Below are 23,737 nucleotides of genomic sequence, written 5' to 3'. Positions count from 1 at the left end.
CAAATGTCATGGTACAGCCTGATCTATTTCAATGGCACTAGACTGATGTGATTATAATAGTAGCCTGTGTAACTGATTGTTGCCTTTTACTTTTAATTGATATGTTTATATTTCATCTTTTGTATACTGGTATTTAAATAGAGTATGAATCTGAAGATAGAGCACTGTATGTCTGATGCCCAGTCTGCTTTAAGTTCATTGTCAGAGGTTACAGAAATAGGAGGTATGTTTTATGAATAAGGGGAATTCTGAAATTAAAATTTTAAGTATCTTGAGTGGAAATAAGGAGAATCTAGATAAATAGAAATTCTGGGAAAGGGCATGAGCTACATCTTCAGTATATTTGGTGGTTTATGAGGTTAGTTTCTCTAAAAATAGCCAGTTGCTTTATTTCTACCCTGCAAGTTGTATGAAGGACATTATTTTTTCATGATAATTCAGTTTTTAAGCACCTTGTTTTTGTATACTTTCAGCCTCTTGTGAATTTTCTGAGGACATAACAAATATTGAACATCGTCAACCCAGTAATAAAGATTTGACCGCCACTGAGAAGCATGCAACTGAAAAGCATCCAGAAAAGTATCAGGGTATTTCTGTTTCAAACTTGCATGTGGAGCCATGTGCCACAAATACTCATGCCAGCTCATTACAGCATGAGAACAGCAGTTTATTACTCACTAAAGACAGAATGAATGTAGAAAAGGCTGAATTCTGTAATGAAAGCAAACAGCCTGGCGTAGCAAGGAGCCAACAGAGCAGATGGGCTGAAAGTAAGGAAACATGTAATGATAGGCAGACTCCCAGCACAGAGAAAAAGGTAGTTCTGAATGCTGATCCCCTGTGTAGGAGAAAACTGAGTAAGCAGAAATCTCCATGCTCTGACAGTCCTAGAGATTCCCAAGATGTACCTTGGATAACACTGAATAGTAGCATACAGAAAGTTAATGAGTGGTTTTCCAGAAGTGATGAAATGTTAACTTCTGATGACTCACATGATGGGGGATCTGAATCGAATCCTGGAGTAGCTGGTGCAGTAGAAGTTCCAAATGTAGTGGATGGATATTCTGGTTCTTCTGAGAAAATAGACTTAATGGCCAGTGATCCTCATGATGCTTTGATATGTGAAAGTGAAAGAGTCCACACCAAACTAGTAGAGAGTAATATTGAAGATAAAATATTTGGGAAAACCTATCGGAGGAAGGCAAGCCTTCCTAACTTGAGCCACACAAGTGAAGATCTCATTATAGGAGCATGTGCTATAGAACCTCAGATAACGCAAGCCCATCCCCTCACAAATAAAACAAAGCATAAAAGGAGATCTACAGCAGGCCTTCGTCCTGAGGATTTTATCAAGAAAGTAGATTTGGCCATTGTTCAAAAGACTCCTGAAAAGCTAATTGAGGGAACCGATCGAATAGGGCAAAACGGTCATGTGATGAATATAACAAATAATGGTCCTGAGAATGGGACAAAAGGTGATTATGTTCAGAAAGAGAAAAATGCTAAGCCAACAGAATCATTGGAAAAAGAATCTGCTTTTAGAACCAAAGCTGAACCAATAAGCAGCAATATAAGTAATATGGAATCAGAATTAAATAGCCACAGTTCAAGGGCACCTAAGGAGAACAGGCTGAGGAGGAAGTCCTCTACCAGGCACATGCGTGCGCTGGAATTAGTAGTCAATAGAAATCCAAGCCCACCTGATCATACCGAACTACAGATTGATAGTTGTTCTAGCAGTGAAGAGATGGTGAAAAGAAAAAGTTCGGAACAAATGCTAGTCAGACACAGCAAAACACTTCAACTCGTGGAAAATAAAGAACCTGCACCTGGAGCCAAGAAGCGTAACAAGCCAAGTAAACAAATAAATAAAAGACTTGCCAGTAACACTTTTCCAGAGCTAAATTTAACAAACATACCTGGGGTTTTTACTAACTGTTCAAGTTCTAATACACTTCAAGAGTTTGTCAACCCTGGCATTCAAAGAGAAGAACTAGAAGAGAGCCGAGGAACGATTCACGTGTCTGATAGGACCAGAGATCCCAAAGCGCTGGTATCGAGTGGAGGAAGAAGTTTGCAAACTGAAAGATCTGTAGAGAGTACCAGTATTTCATTGGTACCTGATGCCGATTATGGCACTCAGGATAGTATCTCATTACTGGAAGCTGACACCCCAGGGAAGGCAAAAACAGCACCAAATCAACATGTGAGTCTGTGTGCAGCAATTGAAAACCCCAAGGAAGCTATCCATGGTTGTTCCAAAGATACTAGAAATGGCACAGAGGGTTTTACAGATCCTCTGAGACGTGAAGATAACCATACTCAGGAGACAAGTATAGAAATGGAAGAGAATGAACTTGATACGCAGTGTTTATACAATACGTTCAAGGTTTCAAAACGTCAGTCATTTGCTCTGTTTTCAAATCTAGGAAATCCAGAAAAGGAATGTGCTACAGTCTGGGCCCATTCCACGTCCTTAAGGAAACAGAGTCCAAAAGTCGCTCTTGAATATGAACAAAAAGAAGAAAATCAGGGAAAGAAACAGTCTGAAATCAAGCACGTGCAGGCAGTCCATGCAACTGCAGGCTTTTCTGCAGTCAGTCAGAAAGTGGAGAAGCCAGGTGATTATGCCAAATGTAGCATAAAAGGAGTCCCTGGGCTCTGTCAGTCATCTCAGTTCAGAGGCAATGAAACTGAACTCTTTATTGCAAATAACCATGACATTTCAAAAAACCCTTATCATATACCACCACTTTCTCCCATCAGATCATCTGTTAATGCTGTATGTAAGAAAAACCTGTCAGAGGAAAAGTTTGAGCAGCGTTCAATGTCACCTGAAAGAGCAGTGGGAAATGAGAGCGTCATTCAAAGTACAGTGAGCACAATTAGCCAAAATAACATTAGAGAAAACACTTTTAAAGAAGTTAGCTCAAGCAGTGTTAATGAAGTAGGTTCCAGTGCTAATGAAGTAGGCTCTAGCATTAATGAAGTAGGTTCCAGTGGTGAAAACATTCAAACAGAACTGGGTAGAAACCGAGGACCTAAGTTAAGTGCTATGCTCAGGTTAGGTCTTATGCAACCTGAAGTCTATGAGCAAAGTCTTCCTATAAGTAATTGTAAATGTCCAGAAATGAAAAGGCAAGGAGAAAATGAAGGAGTAGTTCAGTCTGTTAATGCAGATTTTTCTCCATGTCTAATTTCCGATAATGTAGAACAACCTATGGAAAGTAGCCGTGCTTCTCAGGTTTGTTCTGAGACACCCAATGATCTATTAAATGGTGATGAAATAAAGGGAAAAATCAGCTTTGCTGAAAGTGCTAAGGAAAGATCTGCTGTTTTTGGCAAGAGTGTCCAGAAAGGAGAATTCAGAAGGAGCCCTAGCCCTTTAGACCATACACATCTGGCTCAGGGTCACCAAACAGAGACCAGGAAGTTAGAGTCCTCAGAAGAGAACGTGTCTAGTGAGGAGGAAGAGCTTCCCTGCTTCCAACACTTACTATTTGGTAAAGTAACCAGTATACCTTCTCAGTCTACCAGCCATAATGCCATTGCCACGGAGGGTCTGTCTAAGAAAACAGAGGCGAACCTAGAATCATTGAAGGATAGCTTACATGACTGCAGTAACCAGGTAACATCAGCAAAGGAGTCCCAGGAACATCACCTTAGTGAGGAAGCGAGGTGTTCCGGTAGCTTATTTTCTTCACAGTGCAGTGCATCGGAAGACTCGGCTGTTAATACAAATACCCAGGATCCTTTCTTGATGTTTGATCCTCCTTCCAAACAAGTGAGGCATCAGTCTGAAAATGTGGACGTTCTGAGTGATGAGGAATTGGTTTCATATGATGATGAAAGGGAACCTGGCCTGGAAGAGGATAATCACGAAGAAGAGCAGAGTGTGGATTCAAACTTAGGTATTGGAACCAGGTTTTTGTGTTTGCCACCATCTGTAGTATAGAAATGAGCTAAATGTTGATGCCTTTTGGGAGAGTACATTTTACAAGTTTACAAGTGCAACTGAAGTAACTGCTTCTTAAACTTTATACATGTTCCTCCTTAGGTGCCTTTCCTTAAAAGTCCTTTACCCAGCTAGAACATCTTCTCTGTTTGAATGAGATATAATTGTTGGGGGACTTGTTTCTAGTTTTCATTGTTATGATTTCCAATAGGAAATCCAGGTGTCCCAAAACAAGGAATGTAATCATTTTGCATGACATGAAAGTGAAATTTGTCCCACCAATGGGAAGAGAAGGATACGAGTTGCAGTATGTGCTGTTTTCACATCTGAAGCTATTTTTATCATCATTTAAGGTGAAGCGGCATCTGGGTACGAGAGTGAAACAAGCCTCTCTGAAGACTGTTCAGGGGTGTCCTCTCAGAGTGATATTTTAACCACTCAGGTAAAAAGCCTATGTGGATGTGTGTGTGTTGTGTCCTCTGTGTTCAGTAGCATGCACCCAGGCACCCCACGTTCTGACATTTGCTTTATCATGCCTTAGAATTAATGGTATAACAGTTGTATGTGGTACCTTGTCTCCTCAGAGTAGGTGGTAAGCACCTGAACGGAACTCAGGCTGCCTTTTATTTCACATACACACACACACACACACACACACACACACACACCCATCTGGTTGACTGTGAATACTACATCCTGAATTTAATGAATAAGCTAAACCTTCAAAAGCAATTTTCCCTAGGGGTGCCTGGGTGGCTCAGTCGGTTAAGTGACTGACCTTGGTTCAGGTTATGATCTCACAGTTCATGAGTTTGAGCCCCATGTCAGGCTGTGTGCTGACAGCTCAGAGCCTGGAGCCTGCTTCAGATTCTGTGTCTCCCTCTCTCTCTACCTCTCCCCTACTCACTCTCTCTCTCTCTCTGTTGAAAATAAATATTTTTTTAAAATATTTTTTAAAAAAAGCAATTTTCCCTATAGCAAAAGTATCTATGAAGACACTACTGTATTAAAGAGAGGGGTTTGTTTGGAGCCCACAGAGTTCTCGTTCTGTTAGAGATGATCTAGCCTTTTGTTGTTTTGTGGAGATTTCTTTTTGTTCTTTCTTTTTAAATCTGCTAGTTGTTCTTTGGTGCCTGTAAGTCCTCTTTTTTCTTTGAAAAAGAAAGTAACACAATTTTACTTCCTGTATTTCGTGGCCAAGACCAATATTGTGGTTACATATGAAGGGGATAGGAGCGTTGTCCTATCTATAACATTTGGTAACATGAATGTTTCAGTACTACAGGCAGAACAGTCTCCTCGAAAAAGTACTCTCTATCACAGTATTTAAAGATTAACACCCATCATAAATAAATAAATAAATAAATAAATAAATAAATAAAGATTAACACCACCATCTTCACTGAACAGCTAATAGTAGTTGCCCTTGGAGTGGGGAAACAGACTGGGAGAAGGAGGAGGAAGCCTTATTCTCTGAATGTCCTTTCGTGCCTTGAATTTTATGCCATATGCTTACATTAATTATTTAAAAGATTAAATTCTATGGGTTACCCAGGAATAATTACTATTAACTATTCATACATATTCTTCCATTTTCCTGTGTATGCACAAAGATAGGTGTACTCCTTATCTTTAAAAAATACATAATACTCCATGGGGCGCCCAGGTGGCTCAGTCGGTTGGGTGTCTGACTTCAACTCAGGTCATGATCTCATGGTTCGTAAGTTCGAGCCCCGCGTCGGGCTCTGTGCTGACAGCTCAGAGCCTGGAGCCTGCTTTGGATTCTGTGTCTCCCTCTCTGCCACATCCCCATTCATGCTCTGTCTCTCTCTGTCTTAAAAATAAATAAAAATATTAAAAAATTTTTTTAAATACATAATACTCCACTGTAATGTTTTTTTCTTTCCATGTCATTCAGTTTTCCTCAGTGATTCTTTTTTTTTTTAATGTTTATTTGTTTTTGAGAGAGACAGAGACAGTGTGATGGGGGAGGGGCAGAAAGAGAGGGAGACACAGAATCTGAAGCAGACTCCAGGCTCTGAACTGTCAGCACAGAGCCTGACGTGGGGTTTGAACCCACGAACTATGAGATCATGACCTGAACCCAAGTCAGAGGTTTAACCAACTGAGCCACCCAGGTGCCCCTCAATGACTCATTTTTGATTACTATATAGTATTCTGTCCTTTGGGTAAGCCGTGATTTATTTGGCCTATTAATGAATATGAGGGTTTCAAAGTAAGAGACCCAGTTTGCTGTTATGTACAGCACTATAGTAGTATCTTGATAGTAGCTAAAGATTTGCCCGCATCCCCAATGATTTCCTTAATATAAATTCCTACAACTGAAATTTTTCGTCTTTGATACATATTGTTAAATTGTTCTTCAGAAAGATTGAACAAATCCATACTCTTGCAGCCCCTGTGGTACTTGATGGTTCTCACTTCCCTGCACCTTTGCTAATACGAGGTGGTATCCAGTTTTAAAATCTTCTAATTCTTGGCATTGCTGTCAGGGCTATAGAAAGAAAGGGCTGGTCTTCTCCCCGTTTTCTGTACACAGCAGATCCCTCTAGGACTGAAACCTGCTGGAGTCAGGAAGAAATCTTTGAGACAGTGGCCTGTTCAGTCTGTTCGTACCTGAGTTGTCACCAATATTCTTCCCGCCCTACAGGATTGCCATGGCGACAAAATGAATGAAAAGACTAAGGAGGCCTTTTCTCTGCAACTCCTAGGTGGATTTGGGGCCCTGTCAAACTTTCACCAGTGCCTTTCACCTTTTTGTCCCTTGTGTTTTAAGGTTGTAGGTTCCAGCTTCTAATTCTGTTGGGCTTAGCTATAGTGCATTAGATTTGACATTCAATAAAATACCCCTTTGTTTTTCATATTCCCGATCTTCTTCCTAGAGATGTGTCTACTTGTTCAAGATTCATTTTGCAAAATGTTTTTATCAAGAATCTTCTCAAAACAGAGCTAGTCAGTTTTCACGGCTAACTGAAATTTAAAGTAACAGGCAAAATGATGGGAGCAGGATCTTTTCCCTCCAACTGTTTAACAGAACTAAGAAGAAATATATAGGAGATAGAGAAACCTAATTTGGTACCATTTAATTTTTTTAAACATTTTATTTATTTTTTTTTTAATTTTTTTTCAACATTTTTTATTTATTTTTGGGACAGAGAGAGACAGAGCATGAACGGGGGAGGGGCAGAGAGAGAGGGAGACACAGAATCGGAAACAGGCTCCAGGCTCTGAGCCATCAGCCCAGAGCCCCACGCAGGGCTCGAACCCATGGACCGCGAGATTGTGACCAGGCTGAAGTCGGACGCTTAACCGACTGCGCCACCCAGGCGCCCCAACATTTTATTTATTTTTGAGAGACAGCACAAGCAGGGGAGAGGTAGAGAGAGAGGGAGATTCAGAATCTGAAGCAGGTTCCAGGCTCTGAGCTGTCAGCACAGAGCCCGATGCAGGGCTCAAACCCACGAACCGTGAGATCATGACCTGAGCCAAAGTCAAACACTTAAGTGACTAAGCCACCTAGGTGCCCTGTTTTTTTTGTTTTTTGTTTTTAATTAAAGACTGATTAACTATATTCATTCATTAGTTCATTTCTGCATTAAACGTTTACTGAGTACTTACTACTTGCTAGGCATTAGGAATACAAAAATGGTTAAGAAGGATTCCACCTATCAAGAAGGGTCCTGGGGTGCCTGGGTGGCTCAAGTCGGTTAAGCGTCGACTCTTGATTTCAGCTCAGGTCATGATCTCACCGTTTGTGAGTTTGAGGCTGTCAGCACAGAGTCTGCTTGGGATTCTGCCTTCCTCTCTCTCTGCCCCTCCCCTGTGCTTATGCACGCTCTCTCTCCCTAAAGAATAAATAAACATTTAAAAAATTAAATAAAATAAAATTTAAGAAGGGTTCAGTATTCCACTTTTGTATACTAAGTGTGTTAGCCAGTGAAGTAGTGAGGGATCATCTGTTCCTGGTAGTAGATGTATTCTTGGTGGGGACTTCTGAAGGGGCCATCTGAGCTGGGCCTTGAAAGATGAGAAGAATTATTCCATGTAGAAAGCGAAGGGAGGCACCAATCAAGGCAAAGACACAGAGGCACGATATGTCCAGAAAGCACAAAGTTGTCCTGTGTAACTGGAAAACAGGGCATATGGGTGGTTTGGGGAAGTAATAAAAAAATCAGAGTGTGAAAGGCCTTTTGAATGCTATGCTTAGGAATTTGGGCTTTATCCTGAGGGCAATAATGAGTTTTAAAGAACTTCCACAGTAATGCAGCTGTATTAAAAGAGATCAGAGTAGCATATTGGGAATAGAAAAGAAGAATAGGGGTAATTCCAGAAACATTTAAGAATTAGAATTAAAAAAAAAAAAACCCCTCAGTAACCAATTTGGTCTTGGTCTCCCAAATGTGTCTGGGCAATTACCTACAAGGGAATTTAGGTTATAAAGTAATTCCTTTGGGAAAACCCAAAGGCAAGCTCTCTAATGACAATTCTCCCATTACTATTTTTCCTGATTTTCTAACGTATTTAATGGCAACAGAGAAATTAGATGTGGTCGTCATGGCCGAAGTGACTAATACAGCTTCTGAAGCTTGTCAGATACCTGTGTGTGGTTTCATTCCAGATTTACTGAGGCAGTTCCCATGGCCAGGGTTTGACAGAACTACCCACAAGCACCACGTGGTGGCAATGGCGCTGCTGCAGACTTTGGCAGCAAGGCATCTCGGGGCAGCCGCGGAAGCCTTTGTGACGCTGGGAGCACATTTTCTGGTCATAAACATCTGAAAACTATGAACACAGTGTAGCAGGAGAAAGTAGATGGCTTGTTTTTAGTAGAGGGCAAAGTCATTTTCAAGGATCAGAAAAAAGGGAGGGTCAAACAATCTGTGTTTCCCTGGTGTTTGCTGGCAACCATAGATGTTCCTTCAAATAGTAATGAAGACATGTATTTTTTGGAAGGCTCCTTACTTACCAAATACTTTGCTTATCAAAAACCTAAGACTTAGCAGATACCTTCTTAAAATGGAGAAATAAACATCAGGAGTCCCATAAGCAAGAAGAGCCATTATTTTGAATTAAAAACAGTAACAGTCCTTATAGGATTTCCTAAGGTTCTTTCTGCTAAATCCTTCCCTCTCGCGGGTCCTTGTCTGTTGTGATCGCTTGGTAGCCTCTCTGGATCCAGAATGGCAACACCACGAGGGCTGTAAGCCCCTAGAACAGTGCCTTGCATATAGTGGTCAGCAAATGGTTGTTGAATGAATAGATAAGCCAGTGAATTAACTCTTTGCTCGCTCTTTTGGAAACTAAATGTTCAAAGAATCCCAGAAAAGGAAGAGTCCTCATAAGCCAGAAGGCAGACATTATTATATGGACTAACTCAAATCTCTTGTAAGTCCCACAGCACCAAGTCTGTGAAACATGGCCTGGGTAAAATGTTACAGAATCTTGCTAATTTTAAATATTGAAAGCACTTGAATATTTTGGTTTTTTGCTCCCTAGCTTTATTTATTTATTTATTTATTTTTGATGTTTGTTTATTTCTGAGACAGAGCATGAGTAAGGGAGGGGCAGAGAGAGACAGAGACAGAATCTGAAGCAGGCTCCAGGCTCAGAGCTGTCAGCACAGAGCCCGACACGGGGCTCGAACTCACAAACTGTGAGATCATGACCTGAGCCCGAGTCGGCCGCTCAACTGACTGAACCACCCAGGCGCCCCATTTGCTCCCTAGCTTTAAGAGAAAATAACCAACGTTGGAAGGGCATCACAATAAAACGAGTCTGTTTGGGAGAGTTTGAGGCATTTTTTCCCTGCTCTGACATCATTTTGAAATAACTTCATGGGCCTTAATTGCAGGAATATGGTTGGATGAAAAGGTGTTCAACCAGAACTCATAATTCCATTCAAGATGGTTTCGGTTTCCATGCTAAAATTAATTGGTGTGACATATTCCTGCTGTCTGGCAAGTTGCTAAAAGAGTGTGACTTTCTTGGTGTCATTTCTTAATGTTTGTAGCAGAGGGATACCATGCAAGACAACCTGATCAAGCTCCAGCAGGAAATGGCCGAACTGGAAGCCGTGTTAGAGCAGCACGAGAGCCAGCCTTCTAACAGCTCCCCTGCCCTCATAACAGATTCTTATGCCCCTGAGGACCTGTTCAATCCGGAACAAAACACATCAGCGAAAGGTTTGTAATATTGGCCAAAGCAAAGTTTTTCCCCTCCCAAAGTGTGGGCCTAACTCCAACATTTTATGTTCCTTGCTCAGCATAGGTTTGCTGAGTCACTCCATGGGTAATTTTATTTTGAGCCTTGGTTCTAGTCCCTGCTCACAACTAATTTGCCTTGCAAGGTAACCAGGACAGTCATGAAGTGTCACTGTCTGAGTATCCACAATGAGGAGAAGCTATGAGGAGCCCATAGGAAGCTGAGTGAGTTGGGGGAGATTGGAAATAGGAAACTCCATCATTCTAGAAAACATGAAAAACAAGACTCATCCCGTATAACAGTGGTGTCAGATCCCAAAGCCCTATTTAATGTGCTTTCCAATTTTGAGAGACAGATGTCCTAGGTGTCAGGAATTGCACCATGATCCACAGAAAGCCTAGTTATGTGGGAGAGTCCGGGAGAGTCAGAACTTAACAGTGTTCTAGTGATCAACAAGACCACAAGACCTCTGAGAGAAGGCATTTAGAATAACAAAGCAGATTGGGATTGATCAGAGCTGACTTCCTGTAAGAAGTGAGCACAGAGCTGAGGAATAATGTGGTGTAAATGAAGGAAAGTGAGATGAAAATTTGAGTTTTTGATTGGAGAGAGCCTTGTGGAAGACAGCACATCGGGCAGGTTTTAAATAAGGGCAGATCTGCAGACACAGAGATGAGAGGCTATCCGCAGGCACGGTGCCACAGAGGGTGTTGCTGCTTCGGGACTGGCAGGTGTGGTGAGCCCTCCCAAACTGGTCTTCCCCACTGTCTCCATGATACCCACCCAGCTAATTTAGTGTGCAGGTCCCTTCTTTGTCGCTTCCTTCCCCAGTCTGGCTGGGGGCCTTAGGGCCTTCCTTTTCATCTTTCTAGGAAATCAAGTCTTAATTCTCCAGAATACTATGGCTCCGATCCCAGAATGCGCCTTGCAGTATGTTCATGTTCAGGGAGAAACAGTAGCTCATGCATGAGAAGCTGGGAACTCTGTTGCTATGGCAGTGGTTCAAAATGTATTTCCTTAAATGCTTTCTTTGTAACTGTACCTTCATTTAGTTCATCTCCCAGATAACGAAGCCCAAAGTCTCGTCCCCAGCACGGTTCTCTTCTTTGGGGTGCTTTCACTATCTTCAGTCTAAAAACAGACTAGACTTTCCATGTTAATGCACAATGCAGAAAATGTTATTGTCTGGCTTTGAATGAATATGTGTGTAAATCTACTGTCTCCTCTTTGACAGGAGGTGGGGTTGTGCATTTATTTTTTCCTGAAGATCTGCAGATGACATGTTTCTTGTGGCTTGCTTTCTTTCATTTTAAAATTTCATAAATGCTATATTTTTATACATTCTAGTTTACTATGGATTTGAAAACCTTTTTTAAAAAATATTTATTTTTGAGAGAGACAGACAGACAGAGGATCTAAAGGAGGCTCTGCACTGACAGCAGAGCCCCATGTGGGACTTGAACTCACACACCATGACATCGTGACCTGAGCCAAAGTCAGGCGCTTAATCAGGTGGATGGGTAAATGTTGGGAGGATAGGATGGAGGAGAGGCTTATGAAAATTTCCTGGCTTGGGACACCTGGGTGACTCAGTCTGTTGAGCATCCAACTCTTGCTTTTGGCTCAAGTCATGGTCTCATGGTTGTGGGGTCGGGCCCAACATTGGGCTCTGTGCTCAGTGTGGAGCCTGCTTGAGATTCTCTGTCTCTCTCTCTCTCTCTCTCTCTCTCTCTCTCTCTTTCTCTTTCAATTAATTTTTTAAAAGAGTTTAAAGAAAATTTCCTGGCTTAAAAGAAAAAATTCCTTGGGCACCTTGCTGGCTCAGTCAGCAGAGCATGCAACTCTTGATCTCAGAGTTCGGATTTCAAGCCCCATATTGGATGTAGAGATTACTAAGAAAAGAAAAAGAAAAAAGTCCTTTCTCCCAGCTCCACAGAGAGTGTCCTCCATGATCTCTTTGGCATAACTAAAATATGTTGTACGAATTGCTCAAATGCTACTTATTTGATCTTGAATTACTGAGCAATGCTCAGTAAAATCTACCATAAACCACCATATTTTTTATTGTAACTTTTACCTCTCTGACATTTCCAGCCCCACTTTCCCCTGTTATACTGTTATTTTTTCATAACCCTTATTAGCTTTTAATTATACACAATTTGTTTTGCTTACTGTGTAGGGTTCTTCCTCACCTCCCACTAGAGTGTAGATTCCACAGGGCAGAGAACTCTTAGAACATAGTAGACACTCCGTAAATGTTTTAATTTGCATGATTAAAACCCTGAAACACACCCCAGACTTACTGAAGGGAGATTTCTGGATATGATTTCTGGAATTTTGTGGCTTTATTTCTGAAAGAGTATGAGTATCAACTTAATATCAATTCAAGTTTTGTGCCTTTTCCTTTCTTAAATTGGTGTGAGGTGAACTGAAATTCAAGCGAGCTTCTTGATCCTAGGAAGGGTATTTTGTTTACCTTTAGCTGTACTGACATCTTTTTTAATAGACTTTTTATTTTTTAATAGTTTTAGGCTTACAAAAGAATAGCAATGAGGGGCGCCTGGGTGGCTCAGTCGGTTGCGCGTCCGACTTCGGCTCAGGTCACGATCTCGCGGTCCGTGAGTTCGAGCCCCGTGTCGGGCTCTGGGCTGATGGCTCAGAGCCTGGAGCCTGCTTCCGATTCTGTGTCTCCCTCTCTCTCTCTGACCCTCCCCCGTTCATGCTCTGTCTCTGTCTCAAAAATAAATAAACGTTAAAAAAAAAAAAATTTAAAAAAAAAAAAAAAAAAAAAGAATAGCAATGATAGTACAGAGAGTTCCTGCAGGAATTCTGCCCCTTATCTAGTTTCCGTTTCCCCTAATGTTGTCATCCTACATTATATGGTGCTTTTATCAGACCTAAGAAACCAACATTGGTACATTGCTAGTAACAAATGGAACTCTAGACTTATTTGGATTTCACCAGTTTTTATTTTTAAGATCCAATATCCTTAAAGATGAAGAAAGCTCCTTTGTAGGATCTTTACATCAAATGTCCTGCCCTCAGCACAGATCTGCCCTATGGTTTATCTAGGGGTCATTCCCAAGTCTGCATATTTTTGTGCAAATGTGTATCCTTACCCATTATAAATTATGTGTACTTTTCCTCTACAAGTAAAGCTATTTCCTATCAGGTACTTTTTTTTTTCCCAATTACCTGTCATTCATAAAGCAAACATTAGCATTTGTAAGATTATAACCTGTTATAGCGGAAGTGATTTTCAGACATATCCGAGCTTTTCCGTCTGGCAGTACGTTCATTTCCGGAAGCACTTGTTCAAAATTCTTAGGTCCCTGCCCCAGAAATTCTGAATCAGTTGGCATGGATGGGTTATGTACTTTTTAAAACTGAATTTCATTGTAGGTTCTGTATTTTGTAGTTTATCATTTCTTAATATCTTTCCTTTCTCCCCAATGTCTTTTCCTTTGATTTCCCCTCCCAATACTTTGCATAATGCTTAGCACATAATAGTCAATAAGTTTATTAAATGTTTGGTCTAGCCTATATTCCCTAGCCATTAAGAATATAACATGTTAAGACCCCCCAGAGGAGGGGGTGATTTAAGAGGGACTGTTCCAGGACTTGGGCTCTGGATCCTGTGTTTATGAAATACGGATAAAGGAAGAAGAGCAGAAGAGTTTTGCCCCGTGTTTTTTATGTACTGTTGAGTTATTGAATCCTAACTCAGGTTAGCTTCATTTCTTTGTAGCTTGAGCCATATTGTATTGAGAAGAGCAATTCATATGCCAAACGTTCAGGCAGTGGAATGACTTTAACATCTCTGTTTGTGTCTGAAGCTCCCCCACCCTGCTCTGTACCCTTTCACTTTTTTTGAAACCACACACTACCTTTTCTCAATTATCACCCTGGACTTGGGAGGGAATGATACCTGAATTAAAAAGCTTTACATACACAGTTGGAAGAAAAACCTGCTGGTTCATGGTCAGACTCTGCTTCCTTTCAGCAGTTGGGAGTTCTTGGGTTCCTAGAAATGTACAGGTCCAGAAAAGATGCACATGAAGGAAACTATAAATAGTACATTTGAGGATTAGATTTCCCTCCAGGCTACCCAGTGACTTAAAACACAGGTTAATTAATACAGCCTTTTGCTTAAGTTTTTCTGCCTTGATTATGCCTTGTAGCTTTTCTAATAAAGGCTCAAAATAAATTACAATTGTCAGTGACTTTTTAGTGGGTAGAAGACATTTGTAATTTTAAGTATTTGCTTTTGCTTTTTAAAGATTTCTGCCTTTAAGGCATTTCCTAGAAAGCAGTGCTACAAGAATACATTTGGAGGAATTAATAAATAAAAAAAATTCACTAACATGCCAGAACTTTGCCTTGGGTCTGTTGTATGTTTTTTCCTTTCTGGTGCCATTTCATCATTAGTTCCATAGATTACTTCAAGGTTCCTTATCAGTCAGCACCTTGGTTTTTGTGTATATATTAGGTTTTTTTGTTTGTTTTTTTGTTAGTCATTGCAAATGGAGAGCAAACTGTCACCTGGTTTTTCTTTCTCATCTGACCATTCCCGTCTTAATTCCCCATACATACAAAAAGCTCAACCCCCCATCCTCTAGTCTTTGATGTGGAGCCAGTAGGGAATGTGCTTTGTGCTTTCCAGTACTTTCTCTTCCTTGTTATCTGAGGGGATTTCAGAATAATTTATTTTGCTGCACAGATAAAAATTCATTTCCTATTCTTGTTTCCTTATCATCCAGGGCCAAAAAATATATGTTTTTTGCAGCCTCGTCTCAGCTGGATATCTTCATTTACTCCTGTCTTGAAGTGTGTCCTTTATTGTCATTACTATTTTTTAGTCATTTTGTTTCATTTGGTGCTACATCACTTATGTTTATAAAATTCTGTCTGATACACTTGTTTTAAAACTAATTTGAGGGGCGCCTGGGTGGCGCAGTCGGTTAAGCGTCCGACTTCAGCCAGGTCACGATCTCGCAGTCCGTGAGTTCGAGCCCCGCATCGGGCTCTGGGCTGATGGCTCAGAGCCTGGAGCCTGTTTCCGATTCTGTGTCTCCCTCTCTCTCTGCCCCTCCCCCGTTCATGCTCTGTCTCTCTCTGTCCCAAAAATAAATAAACGTTGAAAAAAAAAAAAAAAAACTAATTTGACTGTTACAGATTGCTGCTTTTGAAAGAATCGATATCCTCACCTGAATTATCACCCTTAAGACAGAGCAGTAAAGTAGATTTCTTTGTTTTCTCATTCCATTTAAAGCAGTATTAACTTCAGAGAAAAGTAGTGACTGCCTTATAAGCCAGAATCCCGAAAGCCTCTCTGCTGACAAATTTCAAGTATCTCTGGATAGTTCCACCAGTAAAACTAAAGAACCGGGAATGAGAAGGTAAGCAGTAATAAATGTCAGTTTGTGGTTTCTAAGTAACATCTTTACTTATATTGAGCTCTTATTAAGTTTTTTCACCATACTGCTCTAGTTTTTTGTAAAGAGCCATTTCTGACCTCTCATTGTTCCAGGACACTCTTGTTTAATTGTATGTAGGTTTTCTGGGTCTATACAAGGCATGAGCTACGAGATAAGAAATGCACGATCTGTCCCTCCTGAAGGTCGGAATAAAATTCAGAACTGACAGCTAAACAAGCCTGAGGGCTGATGGTATTCTTCTCCAAGGCAGCCCTTGCCCTAATCAAAGTTTTTGTCTCTCTAGAAAAAGTTTAGCTATTGATTTACCCAGGAAAATTCAGAATATCTTTAAAGGGATGTCTGTTCAAATCATTATTGAGATAAGACTGTATAGCACTTTATCTACCTTCTGGTTGGATCTTTACAATACTACAGGGGGAGAAGGACAAGTTTGGACTGTTGTTCCTACTTGATAGTTCAGGACAGAATCTCAGACCCATTAGAGTCCTGCACCTCACCACTCTAGGAAGGAAAAGAAATCATATATTTTTTTAATGTTTATTTTTGAGAGAGAGAGTGTGTGAGTGAGACAGTAGGAGAGAAGGAGATAGAGGATCCAAAGTAGGCTCTGCACTGTCAGCAGAGAGCCCAGGGTTCGAACTCATAAACCGTGAGATCGTGACCTGAGCTGAAGTCAGATGGTTAACCAACTTCACCACCAAAGTACCCCAGGAATCATATTTATTGGGTTCCTACTGTGTATACATATATTTTTATTTTTTATTTATCTTTCTGAAAATAGTGATAACTGTCAATAATCTAATCATACTATCTTTCAAGCCTCTTGAACTGAGGATATATTTTTGAGGCTGGGAGACTTACATTGTGGCTTTTACAGAGGAGGCAAAGGTCTGGCCTCTATAGGCACTAACTCATGTTTAGAGGTAATGACCTCATTGCCACATTTAATCAATTGAGCTAACCATCCATTTAATATTTAGACTAAGGGGCACTTGGGTGTCTTGGTTGGTTAAGTGTCTAACTCTTGATTTCAGTTCAGGTCATGATCTCACAGTTCATGAGTTCAAGCCCTGTTTAAGGCTCCGTGCTGATAGCATGGAGCCTGCTTGGGATAATCTGTCCCTCTCTCTCCGTCCCTCTCCTGTTCATGCTCTCTTTCTCAAAAATAAATAAGTAGACTTAAAAATATATATATTTTAGACTAAATATTTCTATACCTCCTTCCCCTCTTCCCCAGTGTACCCTCCAGAGTCTTCTATTAAAGAACCTAGACATTGATTGAGCATCCTCCCTTTACAACTCAGGTTTTGCTCATCTTTAATCCACAGGGCCTAGTTTTATTGCCTGACTTGTAGTAAACTTCACCCAATAATTATTTAATTGACAATTATTTAATGTATGTTCATTGTTAATTTATATTATGTCATAATGGATTATATTATTTTAATTATATAACCCATTATAATTATAATAATTTTATGATTATTTTAATTATTAGCCATTGTTTATTATTTAAAGACAAGTGTAAATGATGCATTTGAGTATTAATTCTTCAAATCTGTTAAGTGTCCTTTAAATCTGTTGATAAGTATCTTATTCTGCAAAGTCCTAAACACCTGAAAGAGCAGAGGAATAAACCACTGGGTGCATATACTCTTCTGACAATACTTTATAGCTGGCTTTGGTTTTAAAATGGCTTTGGACATTGAAAAGGCAGGAGGTAGGGATGATTCTATGAATTCTCCTAAAACTGGGTAGAAAGAATGAGTGTAGAAATGTCAAAATTAATCAGCTTTGTATTTTTGTGAGAGATCTGATTGATTCTGAAACATCCATTTGGACTCAAATGGAATAGTGGATAGAATTTGAGCGAGGGACACAGAAATTTGCTGACATGCTTTTAAACAGCTGAGAGATATACTGCCTTGGCCCAGACCCTAAGAGGAGATGTTGTCTGTCAGCCCTGACATGTTGGCAGGCATCGTGGATCCAGACTTCTGGGCAGTCACTCGGGTTCTTTTTCACTAGTCATTCCCCGTCTCTCTGGCAGTAAGCTGTTCGACTTGTGCTTTGGCTGCCCCGGAAGTATGATGAGCCCTTTCATAAGCTGTGCTGGCGCCTTTCTCCTTTCATCCTTCTTCTAGGTCTTCTTCTCAATCCCGGCTGTTAGATACTAGGCAGTGTGTGCGCAGCTACTCAAGCAGTCTTCAGAGCACAAACTGCCTGTCTCAGAAGGAGCTAATTAAGGCTGTCGATGGGGAGGAGCTACAACTGACTAAGTCAGAGCCCCGAGATTTCATGGAGCAGTCTTATTTGCCAAGACAAGATCTGGGTAATATTTTATCTGTTCTAGTGGAGAAAACACTTTTGTTTTACTCTGTATATGTGCTGCCGAAGCGAGCACACTTCTGTTTTACTCTGAATCTGACCTAAAGATATTTCAGTTAATCAACTTTTCAGATGTCTAGCATGTGTAATCTATCATGAGGGCTTCTGTTATACTTAAACCCATTTTAGAAAAATTGCTTCAATGTTAATCCGAATTTACATGAAAATTATTGCAGCTGTTAATATATCTGTATTGGTTTAGTTCTAACAGTTTTGAGAATGGGAGAGTCTTATGTACTGTAAATATTTTATTTCAACTGTTAAATAAGAATTCTAGGGTCCTAGGGTACCTGGCTGGCTCAGTCAGTAGAGCATGTGACTCTTGATCTCAGGGTTGTGAGTTCAACCCGGAACTCAGATATGGTGGACACAGAGATTACTTAAAAAAAAGAAAAAAGAAAAAAGAAAAAAAAAGGTAAAAGAAAAGAATTCTAGGGCCCTAGGATAAAGTTTTCGGCCTGCCCTTTTTTGAAAAATGAGTCAAATCTCCACAAAGTAAGCTCTTATTTTATGAGTTAATGAATATAAATGACTAGGTATTTTATGCCTTATAAATCACTATAACTGAATGGTGTGTTTTATGGCTTATAAATCAAAGTTTTTTAATCAGTAAAGAAAGTTTTAAATAGTCCTCAAAAACACATTATCATGAAAGGTACACTTTGGTACCTAAATGTAGTATTTGGCCATGTTCATTAAGGTCATTTTAGGAATCTCATGAATTCTATGTAGCTATGCTTACTTCCTTATGGAGTGACATTTTCTGAAATGTTTCAGGAATGGTCTCCTGTTTTTAATTTGGTAAGGGTATCTGATGATTTATTAAGTCAAGAAGACAATGATGTTGTGGATAAAGAAACAAAAATCAGGGGCGCCTGGGTGGCGCAGTCAGTTAAGCGTCCGACTTCAGCCAGGTCACGATCTCGCAGTCCGTGAGTTCGAGCCCCGCGTCGGGCTCTGGGCTGATGGCTCAGAGCCTGGAGCCTGTTTCCGATTCTGTGTCTCCCTCTCTCTCTGCCCCTCCCCCGTTCATGCTCTGTCTCTCTCTGTCCCAAAAATAAATAAACGTTGAAAAAAAAAAAATTTTAAGAAACAAAAATCAAGTATTAGTTTCTTTTTTCAAAATTATTCTCCTCCCTTACAAAAGTACTATATGTTCTTTATGTTCATTGTTAAACAGTTGGAGAATGTAGGTAATAAAAATTCGAAAGGAATATTTAAAATTACTTGTATTCCCGTCATTGGCAATGAAATGCTGTTATATTTCTTTAGTCTGTTGACTTAAACTTTCATTTTTAAAATAGTGAATTATGATGAATACTATTTATAATTCAAATTCATTGTCGTGTGGGTTAAACTTCTTTCCTCATGCCTTTCAGAGGGAACCCCTTACTTCGAATCTGGAATCAGCCTCTTCTCTGATGACCCTGAGTCTGATCTCTCTGTGGACAGAGCCCCAGAACCGGTTCATGTTAGCAGCATGCCAACTTCAACCTCTGCCTTGAAATTACCCCAATTTCAAGTTGAAGAATCAGCCGAGAGTACAGCTGCTGTTCATATTACTAATACTGCTGGGTATAATAAGAGGGAAGACATTGAGGGCAAGGAGAAACCAGAAATGATGTCTTCAACAAAAAGAGTCAACAAAAGAATATCTATGGTGGCATCAGGCTTGACTCCAAAAGAATTGGTGAGTGTATCCATATGTATCTCCCTAACAACTGAGACTTCTTAATGTAGTACAAATAGTTTTAAATAGGTACTAGCAGTGAATAACCTATGAGGAAAAATCTAGGTACCAAGAACAATTCGATGTAATTTAATTTCCATTACTGATTTGTGATCATTGGACCTAGATAAAGCTATAACATAGATTAGTTTGTGTATATTTACTTAAATAAATAATCATTAATATTAGCAGCATGTTGTAGTTTGGGATATAACATAGAACTTTTTAATTTTAATTTTTTTTATCTAAAAAAGCAAGTAGGTGGGGCGCGTGGGTGGCGCAGTCGGTTAAGCGTCCGACTTCAGCCAGGTCACGATCTTGCGGTCTGTGAGTTCGAGCCCCGCGTCAGGCTCTGGGCTGATGGCTCGGAGCCTGGAGCCTGTTTCCAATTCTGTGTCTCCCTCTCTCTCTGCCCCTCCCCCGTTCATGCTCTGTCTCTCTCTGTCCCAAAAATAAATAAAAACGTTGAAAAAAAAATTTTTTTTAAAGCAAGTAGGTATAGTATAGGGGTTTTTAAAAAATTGTTTTTGGGGGCGCCTGGGTGGCGCAGTTGGTTAAGCGTCCGACTTCAGCCAGGTCACGATCTCGCAGTCCGTGAGTTCGAGCCCCGCATCGGGCTCTGGGCTGATGGCTCAGAGCCTGGAGCCTGTTTCCGATTCTGTGTCTCCCTCTCTCTCTGCCCCTCCCCTGTTCATGCTCTGTCTCTCTCTATCCCAAAAATAAATAAACGTTGAAAAAAAAATTGTTTTTGAAGTTTATTATTTTGAGAGACAGAGCGAGCAGGGGAAGGACAGAGAGAGAGGGAGAAAGAGAACCCTAAGCAGGCTCCACACTGTCAGCACAGAGCCTAATGTGAGGCTTGAACTCACGAACCGTGAGATCATGACCTGAGTGGAAACCAAGGGTCGGTCGCTTAGCCGACTGAACCACCCAGGCGCCCCTGTATAGTATAGTTTTATTCCCCAGAGGAAACACCTTGGTTTACATCTGAGTGAACTTATGAGCATAATGAACTAAATCCAAAGTGGTTCCAAGCAAACTGCCAGATAGTGGCTTTTCTCCAGGGTTTCTCTCTATCTTGGCTTGTAACAATTATTCAATAGCCTGCTCTGTCGTTTCTACGCTGTAGCACCCTTCCCTCTAATTTGACATGTCCTGGGGCTCATGGTGCTACAAATAGGAATTGTTTTACATTGTAGAAAAAGACCTATTAAAATACCACTGAAATCTTGTTGCTCCTTGGGCTGAGTATAGATTTCAGACATCCTAGGACATTGACCTTCTTGTAGTTAATCACCTTTGGTATCCTTTCATAATAAAATAATTGAGTGAAAAAAAAATAATTGAGTGAATATTTCTTTAAAATCATAAGATAACACACCAGCATATCAGATGGATGCAATAGTGGGTGCCATTTATTGTACACTGAGAAACGACTGAGTCATTCTTAAGTATCTTTCTTACTATATCCTTCCTAGGCTAAGAACCATTTCTCATCCTAACTTCTCTATTGGTAGTGGCTCAGCATAATATTCTGTGTGGCCAAATGTATCTCACCACCAAAAGGTAAAATAAGCTGTGTCTGCCCTAGTAGATACGATGAATAAATTCTCATCAATAATGCTAGGGTTCCGATCTCACAAGCACGTGCCCAGATCAGCTATTTGCCCTGAAAATTCATACCTGTGCCTGTTTATATTGTTCTTGATCATTTGCTTATGCATCTAGAATTCCCATTATTCATTGAAAATTAGCATTCCATCCTCCCTTGTTTTGTCAGTTCAGCTTTTCAGAGAAGGCTAAAATGATCTAATCTTTTCTTGCCATGGACAATTCGGAGCTGCACATTAGACTGTAAGGGACTCGGGTACGTCTTGTCTTTAAACAAGCAAAGAAGAAAACTTTTCAGCTCTATTCAGACTTGCTGAAGTGTGGTAAATTTATTATGAAAGCTGCTGACTGTAGTACACACGATTAATTCTGGAGCCCATATTAAGATGATCTTTTCAGCAGTTGCTCTTCTAACTAAACACTGTTTCAAGGCTGAGATTTCAACAATTAATCAGTTCAGAATTGCTAATGATCCTGGCAGAGGGCAGTGGCAAAAGGGGGAGGATGTCATTAGCTTCTCTAGCCTCCCTTTTTCAGTGCCCTGTGGCAGTATGGACTGAGGCAGCTTGAAAGAAAGATGGCCTGATCTCCGTTGCAGGGTCGTGCAGCACATAAATATTGACATGGATGGCGATGGCTTGTAAATGATGGCCCTTGGTAAACAAAGTGGTTTACTACACATTAGCTACTGATTGTGTCAACCGTGTCCATAACGGATCTGGTTAATTCCTTTTACTGCCTATTGATTTTTATTTGGTTGATAGATAATAGCTAGAAGGCTTTAGCTTTCTTTCGGGAAGCATATGAATCTCTTCCAATCCTTATCCTTAAGAGAAATTGATGGTTTTTACACTGACCTTTAGAAGCATCTTGCCTTGAATGTTTTGTAACTATCAGAGGGTTGAATCAGGTTTTTAAGCCGCATATCTGTAGCGTAACTTTCTGAACAGGCTGGTTACCTCTTGCCTTACGAAGTGTAGGCTGATAAATCTAAATTATGGTAGTGTATCGCTCTGCAAAGAAACTGTCTTAGGGTATCAAATGATAGCTGCTATAAAAGGGAAAAATTATTATTTTGAATCCTGGGTTGTATTTCCATGGCTACTAGCACAGACTATTTTAGAATTTTTCCCTCTGATTTATACATAATTTTTATTAAATTGCTATTTATTTTGGGACTTCAGGCATGTTAGAATAAAAGGGGTGTACCTTTTGTGAGGAAAATGAAGACTCAAAGCTAGGGTAACTAATAGTCTGAGCTCTGTACAAGAGGTAATTTATTATGATGTAATATTTGATTTGATTTCAGGTGCTTGTGCAGAAGTTTGCCAGAAGACACCAAATCACCTTAACTAATGTAATTTCTGAAGAGACTACTCATGTCATTATGAAAACAGGTATACCAAGAGCCTTTCCAGAGCATGTTGCATAAAACCACATGAAGAAATGGGAGTATTTGTTCAGCATAGCATGGCTGGCAGTCTTCCAGTAGTCAGCCAATTATTTATGAGAGAAAAATAAAAGTTTTGCTACTTCCTGGCCCCCTTTTGTTTGGGTTAAGATTTGGAGAATCAGGAGCCCAAACGATGAACCACTTCTAGTCCACTCTGCCTGGACCACACTGTGTGAAGGGCTTTCTGATAAAGCACAGCCCAAGTCCTGGAGGAACAAATGGGGCAAATAGGAGAATGAAGCGAGCCTGCGCTCAAAATCCAGGCAGTTGGAAACGCTAGCTCCCTGTCCACTCTGTCTCCTAGCTCTACTCCGCACACCCAGTTTGAGTGTGGTTGGGAGTTTTTCAGGATCCAAGTCCACTGTCAGTTCTGAGGTAGCCTAGCATAGGAAACAGGAAAAAGAGAAGGAGAAATTCATTTGTCCTACACCTTCCCCTTTTCCAGTCTTAATTATGGCTTTTGTGATAATGGAGACCTCAGGCTTTGAACTAAATCTAAATAAACATTTCAGGGCTGCTGAAAAAGCTCATTTGAAATTGGGCCTTATTAATAGAAGCCTAGTGTCCAGAATAAGCGAAGTGAAGATCCTGACCCCCCACCGCATTCTCTGCTGAGGGGCTGCCTGGAAGGTGTGTGCTCTGCTTTGAGCACCATACTTCCTTTTGAAGCTGGTCACTGACAGACTAGAGTGTTTACCCAGAGGTAGATGATGAGGATGGGGGAAAGGAATTCAAAGCAGTGTCATTTGAAGAACAGGTGAAGGAACGGAAAGACTTAAGGGAACAAGACAGCTGTCTTCCAATATTGGAAGAGCTGATTTCTGGAAGAGGAGGTGGACTCACTTGTTGGGCTCCAAAAAGATGCAGATTGGAGTTCAATTCTCAAAGCCTTTCTCGCAAAACTGACTCTGTGGAAATACAGTGGTCCTCTCCAGGGTGTT

At 40.4% G+C, this 23,737-nt stretch overlaps 1 protein-coding gene across 6 annotated transcripts in view; it reads left to right on the top strand.

Annotated features, from left to right (window-relative positions):
- The window catches only part of BRCA1 (BRCA1 DNA repair associated), a 59,731-nt gene that overhangs the window by 23,227 nt on the left and 12,767 nt on the right, over positions 1 to 23,737 (top strand). For 4 of the 6 annotated variants that reach the window (XM_043584603.1, XM_043584605.1, XM_043584602.1 and 1 more), the window contains exons 10-16: positions 474 to 3,911; positions 4,309 to 4,397; positions 9,987 to 10,158; positions 15,450 to 15,576; positions 17,760 to 17,947; positions 19,383 to 19,693; positions 22,653 to 22,740. In XM_043584603.1, the coding sequence (XP_043440538.1) occupies positions 474 to 3,911; positions 4,309 to 4,397; positions 9,987 to 10,158; positions 15,450 to 15,576; positions 17,760 to 17,947; positions 19,383 to 19,693; positions 22,653 to 22,740 (4,413 nt within the window). The remainder of the gene's footprint in view (positions 1 to 473; positions 3,912 to 4,308; positions 4,398 to 9,986; positions 10,159 to 15,449; positions 15,577 to 17,759; positions 17,948 to 19,382; positions 19,694 to 22,652; positions 22,741 to 23,737) is intronic. The other 2 variants (XM_043584606.1, XM_043584604.1) reach the window with 1 other exon arrangement.

This window comes from Prionailurus bengalensis, chromosome E1 (genome assembly GCF_016509475.1).
Source record: "Prionailurus bengalensis isolate Pbe53 chromosome E1, Fcat_Pben_1.1_paternal_pri, whole genome shotgun sequence".
Taxonomy (NCBI): domain Eukaryota; kingdom Metazoa; phylum Chordata; class Mammalia; order Carnivora; family Felidae; genus Prionailurus; species Prionailurus bengalensis.
This window is presented reverse-complemented; position numbering and strand designations above follow the sequence as displayed.